Source organism: Anabrus simplex, chromosome 6 (assembly GCF_040414725.1).
Source record: "Anabrus simplex isolate iqAnaSimp1 chromosome 6, ASM4041472v1, whole genome shotgun sequence".
Classification (NCBI taxonomy): domain Eukaryota; kingdom Metazoa; phylum Arthropoda; class Insecta; order Orthoptera; family Tettigoniidae; genus Anabrus; species Anabrus simplex.
The window spans coordinates 255,377,006-255,389,062 of NC_090270.1; the positions used below are offsets into that span (position 1 = coordinate 255,377,006).

At 42.4% G+C, this 12,057-nt stretch overlaps 1 protein-coding gene across 4 annotated transcripts in view; it reads left to right on the forward strand.

Annotated features, from left to right (window-relative positions):
* LOC136876412 (5'-AMP-activated protein kinase subunit gamma-1) overlaps positions 1–12,057 on the forward strand; it is a 1,375,241-nt gene that overhangs the window by 1,053,516 nt on the left and 309,668 nt on the right. For all 4 annotated transcript variants that reach the window (XM_067150367.2, XM_067150365.2, XM_067150366.2 and 1 more), the window contains one exon: positions 1,443–1,579. In XM_067150367.2, coding sequence (XP_067006468.1) covers positions 1,443–1,579 — 137 coding nt within the window. The remainder of the gene's footprint in view (positions 1–1,442; positions 1,580–12,057) is intronic.

Consider the following 12,057-nt stretch of genomic DNA (forward strand, 5'->3'; position numbering starts at 1 on the left):
TCCACTGTGTTCAGATGGGTCTGAGTTATCTACGAGTAGCACCGCTATGTGAGGAACACCAAGGGTCTACGTTACCTGTGATTAGTACACAATGTGAGGAACACCATGGGTCTACGTTGCCTGTGATTAGTACCACTATGTGAGGAACTCGTGGACCTGCGTTGCCTGTGTGTGGTACCATAATGTGTGATTAACCGTGGGTCTGCATTGCTTATGATTAGTACCACTATGTGAGCAACACCATGAGTATACGTGGCCTGTGCTTAGTACCTTTGTGTGAAGAACACTATGGGTCTATTACCTGTGAGTGGTGTCATTGTGTGACATACTATGGGTCTGCATCACCTATGATTAGTACCACCATGCAAAGAACACCATGAGGTTGCGTTACCTGTGATTAGTACCACTACAGGAGGAACACCATGGTTCTGCTTTACCAGTGATTAGTACCATTATGAGGGGCCAGTGACCTGGATTTTGGACCCCTTTAGATAATAAGTATCATTCTAGTAACTAAGGCATTATGAATTGGATCCACTGATTGTTTTCGTTTCACGATTATTTTTTCATCACCATTCGTTTTAGATTTTAATTTTAATTTTGTTACACCTCGTACCATTAGGGGCCGATGACTTACAGCTCTTAGGCCCTTTAAACAACAAACATCATCGTACTTGTAAATAGACTACTCAACCTTATTCGTCTACTTGCAGTATTCTTTACCAAGGCGAATTATGTACCCGTATTCGATCCGAGGTAATCAGTCTTCTCAGGCACGAAGATGGTCACTGTGCCTCGTCTGAATTAGTCTCAGCTACCGCCAGCCCCGTGGGGCATTTTTAATCGTTTGGACTTACCGCTCGCTCGGCACTCCGCTGGGAGTTACTAGTGCTGCTACGTACCTTGAAGATTCGACCTGTATTTTTCATGGTCTGACCTGCATATTGGTAATCTGTGTGTAATCTGTAATATTCTCGCCCTTTGCCTTAGTCGCTTTCTCTAATCTTCCATTGTCATAATACTGAAAGATGTGGTCTGACATGTCTTAGAGGGAGTCATTTTACTGCCTGTCTGGGTGGGGAGAAAGGAGTAGGGGTATGGTTGTCGTGGAAATGGGGCGGGCCAACTACGATTGCCATGGAGATAAGCCTGCTGTCTGGCTCGTGTTGCTAGGAGTTGCCAAATCTTTCACTTCTGAGTTACGTACAATAGAACACAGTGGTCTGAACGAAGGGGCAAGTGAGCCGGAAGCGAGGGGAAGGAGAAAGGAACGCAGGACTGTGGCAACATCGTGCAATGGCACGTGCCCTATCTGTCAGAACGCTTCTTTCTTTAGTACGGGTGTAGTGTATAGATTTCTTTGTGGTTTCTTATTTCCCCTCAATCATTGAACCAGTGTTCTTCAGTGTACCCTGTCTTAACACCTCTTTTTCTGTGTACAGGTGCTCTGCTGAGGCGCAGCTCATTGGACCCCGAACGTCGCCGTCTCTCCCTCGGCACTACGACTATCCCCCACCGGGCGAGCGACGCTAGTCTCGACCCCCACCACGCTGCCATCCTCTTCAGGGACTCGCGAGGGGTAAGTAGTTCTACTTCTGTTGCTACGATTACCAGCTTCCAATATCACTAGGGTTTGGAAGTTTACAACCGAAAGATGTACAAGATATGCAAGCAAATAATGCCCTAAAATCTAACTAAATATGACCTAAAAAACATAAGTATTTTAGGGATAGTATTACTAACATTAAAGTATAAAAATGTGATTAGCGATAATACAGTAGACACGTTTAATAATGCAAACTGACAGAACTACAGTAGGTAAATTAAAACTCTACACATTCATTCAATATCATAGCCTTGAGTCGCAGTTCCCTTTCTGTTTTCCAAAAGAAAAGTATTACTATGCTTTTTGGTATCTGTCGGCGTACGTTCGTACAGTATCTCTTTCTCAGAATCACATTTTATAAACCTGCTACCTATCTCTTTCGGGAAAAGAAAGAAAAATGCATCCTGTGTTGAAAATTGACGCAAATAACATGCACCTTGCTAAAACAACGCCTCAGTTTAAACAAAAATGTTCATAATATTGCCAAATATGATCTTATATTACTAAAGTGAGCGAAATATGAGCAAAGCAATAAAATGGCAGAAATATGCATTTATAGGCACCATACAATTGCGTTAACCGGGGTCAGAAAACCATCATTCACAGTTATTCTTCAGATTTCGAACCTTAAACATCACATTCCTCATCAGTCGTCAGCGTGGTAGCGTACTTAGCATTTGGACAGGTACGACACCCTTCAATTCTTCCATCCCCCAGCTGTCTCTTTCTCTTCTTACAAAGAAGAGAATGCGGGATGAAATGTGATTGCGTTGATCGCCACGGGGAGGGAGCAGGCTTCCAGTTTCCCCTCTGAAATAAAGAAAGCAAGTAGGATATACTCGCTTCGCTACTCTGCACTTTGAAGATCCGTTAGTGTATGTGCAAGTAAGGTGTTTTCGAGCTTTCAGATTTGTGAGCAATCCGACTGTAGTACGAAGTTCTTCCATCTGTATGTGTGTCAGGTGGTTTCGTTCTTCATGCAGTGTCACTCCTGATTTGGGAGCCCATTCTCGATATTGATGTCTTTAATGGTAAAATTATACAATCAAATACAATACTATCAGTAACCCTTTCTTCTTCTTCTTCTTCTTCTTCTTCTTCTTCCTCTTCTTCTTCTTCTTCTTCTTCTTCTTCTTCTTCTGCTTCCTCTTGTTGTATGTTTGCACCGACGAAGTAATTTGTGAGTATGCCTACTATCCCTTAGTCCTGTTTGCTGATACGGGGTCGGGGATGAAGCAAGATAAATTATGTGGCGTATTTTTCCGGCCGGATGCCCTTCCTATCGTCAACCTCAGTTAATGAACACAAAATGGCCGGGCAGTGTGGCTCAGAGGGTTGAGGCGCTGGCTTTCTGCCCAAATTGGCAGCTTCGATCCTGGCTCAGTCCGGTGGTATTTGGAGGTGCTGAAATACGTCAGCCTCGTGTCGGTAGATTTACTGGCACGTACAAGAACTCCTGCGGGACAAAATTCCGACACCTAGGCTTCTCCTAAAACCTAAGAGTAGTTAGTGGGACGAAAAATAAATACATAAATAAATCAATCAGTCAATGAATATTATTATTATTATTATTATTGTTATTATTATTATTGAATATGAATGAATGATGGTGAATAAAACTGAGTAAGGAAGATGAAGGAAGCTGCTGCGGCCTAGGAATTTAGAAACTTTTCCAGCATTTGCTTGGAAGTGAAAATGGGAATCCACAGAAAACGATTCTCAGGACAGCTCGCGGTGGGGCTCGAACCCACTCGTCTCCCGAATGCAGAGCTTGGCTGCATAGCCGGACGCGCGGCCTCTCCAGTCGATATATCCCCGTTTTCAGTAATTTTTCTAAATGTTATAACATGGTTTTGCACAAGGAATAGTAAATATTTTGTGGAGCAGTAGCATTTTAATTACAGCTCATTTATATAATGTGCTTCCAATGTGCAAAGTGTGTGTAATTACAACTGTTTATATAGTACCCATAATAATAACCTTAAAGAAATACTAAAGAGACACAAATGGCTTATTTATGTACAAACAGCTTAACCCAAATAACTTAAAGATGCAATAACTTTTCATAATACTCACAATTCTACGGCCTTAGAAAGAGTTCACAGTACACGTTCTAAAATCCGGTCACCGACTTCAATGCATTTTTCAGCTCTCGTGGCAATAGCACGTGTAGCTAGTCCGAGGTCATCTTTTATGAGAACAGGACTTTGCATATTGCGAGCGATCAATTCGTCTGTGATCTTACGAGCGTAAAGGAATCTCACAAAGCTACTCAGCGCTTCTGAGGTCCCTTACACGCAGGGTGATTTCGTGGGACATTCACTTTTCATCCATTCCCAAGGACCAAAATCTAATGGTTTAGGTTTGTGCAACAATGAATGAATCAATAAGTCATCTGTTTATCTATGTAAATAAAGTTATAGGGGAATCCGCTGTTTGTAATTTCGTTTGTTTTGCCTATTTTTTTAAAAGATATTTATCCGATTTAGGTCAACTCAAGACCGTATCAGTGATTTTTAGCTTCCGTGTCTGTTTGTCCGTCTGTTCCACCATCACAAACGGCTGGATAGATCTCGACCAAACTTCATATATAGAGTATACTCATCCAGGGAAAGGTTTAGACAAGTATATGATTTAAAAATCACTGAATAGACTGGGGTTTATAGGAAACCACATCCATTTTCTTTTATAATATTGATTTTATGTAAAATCCATGGACTATATGTGAAACGTCACTTCATATTAAACAACTTTTGTTAAGTACACTTGGTCACTAGACACTCTTTCCTTTGAGGGAAAATTCCAGGCTGTTTAATGTATTAATTTTAGGCCCCGAAATATATTGAAATATGGAGGCAATTTCTATGACGGCTCAGACCTTCGTTTCGTAGTAACTGCTTTTTAAACGGTCATTCATTTCACAAAGCAGATTACAAAATCTCTGTTCAATTCGGAGATAGCTTCAACTTTGATCCTATGCCTATTGTCGTATCTCGAATCTTTATGCTTTAGGTGGCGTTATTTCCCGATTTTAATCAAATCTCTCCAAGTCTATTTCGACTGGCATTAGTAAAGGAGACTTGTCTTTATAATGACAACTGTCCATCTCTGTTGTGAATGGCAGTTGGCATGTGAGCCTGCCATTATTGTAGAAACTCCCGAATTCGATTGAGAATGGCAGTAGTAAATGTGGCGTGCCATTATCATCAAAATTTCCCCAACGTGCACCTAAACATCGGAAACAAATTATGGGGTCCTCCGCATTTTGTTTCTCGGATAGCGCTAAGAGACATGTGCTGCGTGTACAGGAATTTGCGTAGAACTCCGTATACGAGGTAGAATACCGTAGCGAAGCACGGGTATATTCGCTAGTCTCTAATAATTTCTATAAGGTTCTTCTTATGCATACAATATATGCCACTGTATGGTAGTTCCACACACATTGCAAATTTGACACACATTTATATGGTCTAAACATTCCATACTACTGCCTTGCAAAGTATTTACCATTCCTCCGAAACACCCTTTTATGATTATCATCAGTAGTTTGCATCATGATGATGATGATGGCGACGGTGATAGTATTATCCGCCGTCACTCGGCGTGCGGCTCGTGTGTTTTGTACGCTGGTGTGTACGCGGCGTTGAATCAGCCGTTGGTTTGACGGTATTAATAATGCCAATATGGGTAGTTGGTAATAATTACGTTTTTAATTTTTTAATGAGGGTTGAGACAGACCCTCCGATGAGGCTGGGCGGCATCTGCCATGTGTAGGTAACTGCGTGTTAATGTGGTGGAGGATAGTGTTATGTGTGGTGTGTGAGTTGCAGGGATGTTGGGGACAGTACAAACACCCAGCCCCCGGGCCATTGGAATTAACCAATGAAGGTTAAAACCCCCGACCTGGCCGGGAATCGAACCCGGGACCCTCTCAACCGAAGGGCAGTACGCTGACCATTCAGCCAACGAGTCGGACTGAGAGAACACTTACGGACTGTAAATGCCGGGTTGAGAAGTTCTGACGATAGAACGCTGACAATCTGAGCTTAAGTTGGCGGGTTTGTTCTTAGCCCCTGTCTGGTAATATTTAAATGCGTCAAATACTTCAGCTTTGTGTTGGTGGAATAGGAAATGTGCAAAATACAACCATGCCGAAAGCAAACAGGACCTGGTAGTAGCCGTGCTCGTTTCATTAGTCGTGAGCCTCTTGGCTGACTGAAATGCATTCGTCATTGAAACTCGTCTCTCAGTAGCTACTAACAAACAACACGTCGGCCTCATAGATTCATCTCTAATAAATACAATGGCTCGCTGATTTCCTTCTACCAGCCAGTGTCAGATTTTATCTCCAGACCGCGCGGTTTTGTCGAACGAATGTGCTTCGTTCTGCTCTCAATGATGGAAAATACAGTATTCCTAATTTTATCATTGACAGTGACTGCCTGGTGTCTGTAAATATGTCAGAAATGTAATTTTCTCGGCTAAATCATACCCACGCAGTTCTGGAGATTTGCCAAGTAGCTTCGCTCAGTCACTGTACATTCACTGTGTGGCTCGCATTGGCAATCCGATTACCAATTCTTTAGGGATGAAAGATTGCTACGACAATCGCTGATAAATTGGTTTCGCCGATGAACCCTTCCTTCTGTAATCTTCCCGAGACCGAGAATCTAACATAGGAATTGTTTGGGCTGTACCAGATAGAGATCTCAACGAAACTTGGGTGAAATATCAAGTAATGCGCGACTAGACGGGATGTTCTGCGCTGTCGGTCGAGAGATGGCTTGGAATGGTATTAGTAGACGAATAAACTTAAAGTGGAGCGTTTGAAAGTAGAAAAGATCATAATATGAAGATAAAGGTGAATTCAAGAACACAGATTGGAGGTATTATTTTATAGGAAGAGGAATTAGGGATCGGAGAAATTTACCAAGAAATATCTATACTAACATTATAAAGAGGAAAAATGTGTTTGTTTGTAACGAATAGACTCAAAAACTACTGAACCGATTTTAAAAATTTCTTCACCTATAGAAAGCTACATTGCGAGTGAGTAACATGGGCTGTATTTTATTTTCAAAACAATTCAAAGTGGGGAGCACGGGGGGAGATCTAAAAATAATAGGCTAATATAGGCAAAATATCGAATTTGTCGTAAAAGGACGAGACAAAGTTCATTTTAAGCCCCTTGACGCAAAGAACAAAACTCGGTAAACCCTTCGGGCCCGAAAACCATGTTTGAAGGCCCTAAAACCAACCGTTATGGAGATATTGGAACCACACTACCCCTGCTCTAGGAATCGGATAAAGAAACGAACGGCCGTAACCATGACAACGCCAGCTCCAGGATTCTACAGCAGCGAGATTATGCATGTACCTTTGGGCATAGCTGCCAAACAAAATTGATACACATATGACTTACTATCTGGAAAAAATAAACTGTTGTTTAAGACGCTCATAGCACTCCTTTGGGCGGGGCTGGAAAGGGAGTGAAGTATAAAAATAATAGCCCCGGATATCTCCGTAGTACAGCGACCAGCGGTTGCCGACAGGCCTCCGTTTTTACGTACTGGCTGAGGTTTCAGCATTTTGCAGAGTCTGTTACCTATAGTTTAAAATATTTTCTATTAAATCATGGAGTAGTAGGATCACTGATGTTTTTAGTGCCGATATTTTGGTCCACTTTTACGATCGTTGTAACCATGAAAACAACCTATATACTGTACACAATTGTCAAGATGGTGCGCCCATGACTTGAAAAAATTTCTCAACATTTATACTCATATTCATTATATGATGTGCGACATGAGTGACAAGCCCTGAGAATTATAATTCTCGATAATTATAGTAGTTTCTTTTATGCATCGCGTTTTTCCTTTATCATATTTGTAATAGTTATGAAATGTCGGATCAAACAAATACATTCAATAATATTTATATTTGTGGTACTATCTGGCGAAAGTATACTAACACTAAACCTGCAGATTTGTGAAGGGAGCAAGTATATGTAGGTGGAAATGAAGGAAAAACATGGTAGCAAAAGATCTTAGAGGTCGACGCCAATTGGGAACTAATATTTAGAGGCCCCCATGAAGAAAAGAAGAAGAAGATACACTATAATTCCAAACATGACAAATAATCTCTACGTACTTAAGTAAATACACCAGTGATATAAATATCTAATGAAGTCAGTCACACCGATAGTATGAGTAACTAAAGCCAGTTTCTGATAACCCGTACGAAGAACGGGTACTTCTGCTAGTGTTTAATAATTTAACGGAAGACGTTGTTGTTGTTGCTGTTGTTGATGATGAAGATTATGTTGTTGTTTATGTTGTTGTTGTTGTTGTTGTTTGTTGGGAGTCATCAGTCCATAGACTGGTTTGGGCGGCTCTCCATGCCACCTTATCATGAGTTAACCATTTCATTTCTACGTAACCACTACATCCTACATCTACTCTAATCTGTTTGTCAGATTCACACCTTGGTCTACCCCTACCGTTCTTACCGCCAACGCTTCCCTCAAAAACCAACTAAACAAGTCGTGGGTGTCTTAAGATGTGTCCTTTCATTCTATGCTTTCTTCTCGTCAGATTTTGCCAAATGGTTCCCCTCTCACCAGTTCTATTCAGTATCTCTTCATTCGTGATTCGATCCACCCATCTAACCTTCAGCATTCTTCTGTAACACCACATTTAAAAACCTTCTATTGCCTATCTTTCTCAGCTTATTATCGTCCATGTTTCACTTCCATACAATGCCACACACCAGATGAGTCTTCAAATACATACATCTTTCTAATTCCTATATCAGTGTTCCAAGTGAAGAAATTTATTTCCTTAGGAAAGGCGGTCCTTGTTTGTGCTATCTTACTTCTCCATCATAAGTTATTCTACTGCCCAAGTATCGTCCGGCTCCATGGCTAAATTGTTAGCGTGTTGGCCTATGGTCACAGGGGTCCCGAGTTCGATTCCCGGCAGGGTCAGGAATTTTAACCATCATTGGTTAATTCCCCATGCACGGGAGCTGGGTGTATGTGTCGTCTTCATCATCATTCCATCCTCATCACGACGCTCAGGTCGCGTACGGGCGTCAAATCAAAAGACCTGCACCTGGTGAGCCGAACATGTCCTCGGACACTCCTGGCACTAAAAGCCATACGCCATTTATTTTCATTTTAACAATATTCACCTACCGTACTTCCTTTAACACTTCATTTCCTAATCTAATATTTCCTGCATCACTTAACTTCCTTCGACTGCATTCCATTACGTTTGTGTTGGATTTAATTCCATCTTGTACTCCTTCTCCACAACTGTGTTCATAACATTCAACAATTTCTCCAGATCTTCTGCAGACTCGGATAAAATAACAATATCTCAGCAAATCTCATAGTTTTGATTTCCTCTCCTTGGATTGTGATTCCATTTCCAAATTATTCTTTGTTTTCCGTCACAGACTGCCGCCTTGCCTCGCTCCTGTCTGGATGGCCGCTTCTTTCTCATGGTCTTCGATTTTTATCACTGCAAACTGATTTTTTTTAGATCTAGATAACTCTTCTTTATTGGTATCCGATCCCCATCACCTTCAGAATCTCTATGGTCCAATCAGAATTATCGAATGAAGGGAAGACTAGGTAAACAAACGATAGGTAATCTGCCACGTTAGGGATCAGTGGTGATTGGTTGGTTAATATTGTTCGTCAGTCCGGCTCCATGGCTAAATGATTAGCGTGCTGGCGTTTGGTCACAGGGGTCCCAGGTTCGATTCTCGGCAGGCTCGGAAATTTTAACCATAATTGGTTAATTCCGCTGGCACGGGAGCTGGGTGTATGTGTCGTCTTCATCATCATTTCATCCTCATCACGACCCTCAGGTCGCCTACGGGCGTCAAATCAAAAGACCTGCATCTGGCGAGCCGAACTTGTCCTCGGACACTCCCGGCACAAAAAAGCAATACGCCATTTCATTGTTGAACATATCCTAAAGTTAATGGAGATAATCAAGTTGGGGGGGGGGGGCGTGTTTAGCTCAGTGGCTTAGCTGCAGGCTTCCCATCCAGAAGGCTGAGCTTCGAATCCCGGTCATACCTGGGTTGAGATTTTCATCTCAAAAATCATGTGGCGTCATGAAGGGCATCCGGTCTTAAACCCCCAGCAAAAACCAGTATACGCCGACAGAGTAGGAGATTTGGTGGTATACAGTCTGTAATCACTAGATTGCGCGCCAAAAGTCTGGATTCAGCTCCAAACCTCTCCGCACTGTTCGTATTACGTGAGGGAATATGACTCTGCTGATGGTGATTCGTCCGTCGAATGGAGACGTTAAGTCTTGAGTAGACCCTTTGGTGTTATTCGACAGGAGTAGGCTATGTGCCAACTCCAGGTTTCACCCTCTTCCTACTTAATCACTATCATCATCAGCATCATCATCATCATCATCATCATCATTTCACAACAAATAGGAAGACCTGAACCAGCGAGCCTGACTCCCGGCACTAAAAGCCATTAGAAAAATAAATAAAGACAGAAAGAAAGTTTGGGTTGGAAGAGAACAAATGTTGACCACAGGTCAGAAAGGAAAGACGACAGTGAGGAGTCTTGTCACAATTATGGGGAAACAATGCTAGACTTGGCTGGGAGACCAGTGGTCGCCAAGCCACGCTTCCATATTCAGACAGAGCCTATTTGGTACCCCTTGTAGTCACCTCTTACGTCCCCACCCACAGCTTGATTCATATCGATTAAAGAAGGCAGCAGAAATTAGCTCGCGTTTCACGTAAAAAGAAACGGGATAGGTCCGGCCCGTTGGCTAAATAGCTTTCGGTTTAGAGGCTCCCGGGTTCGATTTCCGGTCGGATCGGGGATTTTAATTGCGCATGGTTAATTCCCATGGTTTTTTGTTCTTCTAATTACACATCTTCCTTTACATACAACGCGTCACGTTACCAACCATCGTAGAAACATGCTAATAATGAATACATCCCTCAGCATTAGGTTGGCGTCAGAAAGAGCATCCATTGGCAAATGAATACAAGATAATTAAATTCGTTTCAACTTCCTTTTCGACCTTCACAAATAAATAATCTTTTGCCTGAAAATAGATGCGATAAATAAATTAATTGGTATTCTTATCTCCGGCCTATAGCTGTCGGTGATGTATAGGAAAATTCATCAGTTAGTTTACGCGCGTGGTTGTGGTTGCTATGGACACGCTGACTTGTTGAAGTAACGTGCGTATTGGTAGATGTCGCACAATGCCGCGAACCGGTGGCGCTCCTCGTGGAGATAGCGATACGTTAGAAGGTTGTTGCGAAACAGTGTTGCGTGCTGCCAAGAGATGGCTCGTATTAGTTCGCGTTTCCTGCCATCTGGTGCTGACTTTAGTTAACCAGTTATTAACTTGATCTCGTTGTTCGCTAATCGATGAGCTTCTGCGCGCTTCAGAACCACGAGTGCGCTTACGACCGTTCGAAAAACATCTATTATTTTCGCCCCTCCAAGAAGACAGACGGAGAGATAACAAGTCTCTTGTAAGTTATACCGATAGTGAACATTAACCCGACGATGTCCGGCTCCATGACTAAATTGTTAGCGTGCTGGCCTTCGGTCACAAGGGTCCCGGATTCGATTCCCGGCATGGTCGAGAATTTTAACCATCATAGATTAATTTCTCTAGCACGGGGGCTGGGTGTGTGTGTAGTCTTAATCATAATTTAATCCTCATCTTTTCACGCAGGTCGTCTACGGGAGTCAAATTTAAAGACCTGCACCTGGTGAACCGAACATGTCCTCGGACACTCCCGGCACTAAGAGCCATACGCCATTTTTTTTTTTTTACCCGACGATGTATAGGAAGAGAAGTGTGAAATCTATATATACAAGGGTTCAAAACAAACAAACCAACTCCATGGCGCAACAGCCCCGAAGGGCCTTGGCCTGCTAAGCAACCACTGCTCAGCCCGAAGGGCTGCAGATTACGAAGTGTCGTGTGGTCAGCACGATGATTCTTCTCGGCCGTTATTCTTGGCTTTCTGTACCGGAGTCGCTGTCTCACCGCTATAAAGTTCTTCAATTGTAATCAAGTAGGGTGAGTGGCCCTCAGACCAGCCCTCAGGTCCGGGTAAAAATCCTTGACCTACCGGGAATCTAACTCGAGGTCTCCTGGTAAGAGTCAAGCACGCTACCCCTAAACCACGAGGCCAGCATCTGCTTTCCTAACACCTGGAACATTTAGTAAAGAAGGAACATGTTAAGATATAAAAAATAGAAATTGATCCACCTCATACCGAAAAATTACAATCCACATTTGACACCATTTGTCACGGACACTTTCATCTTCCAAATCCCTCTATACTTCAAATGTGCTTTCACAATAATTTTCCTTACGTGATAACTCATCAGATAAGTAATTTCCGTTCACCTTAAAATTTGACTATACTCTCGTCATGAG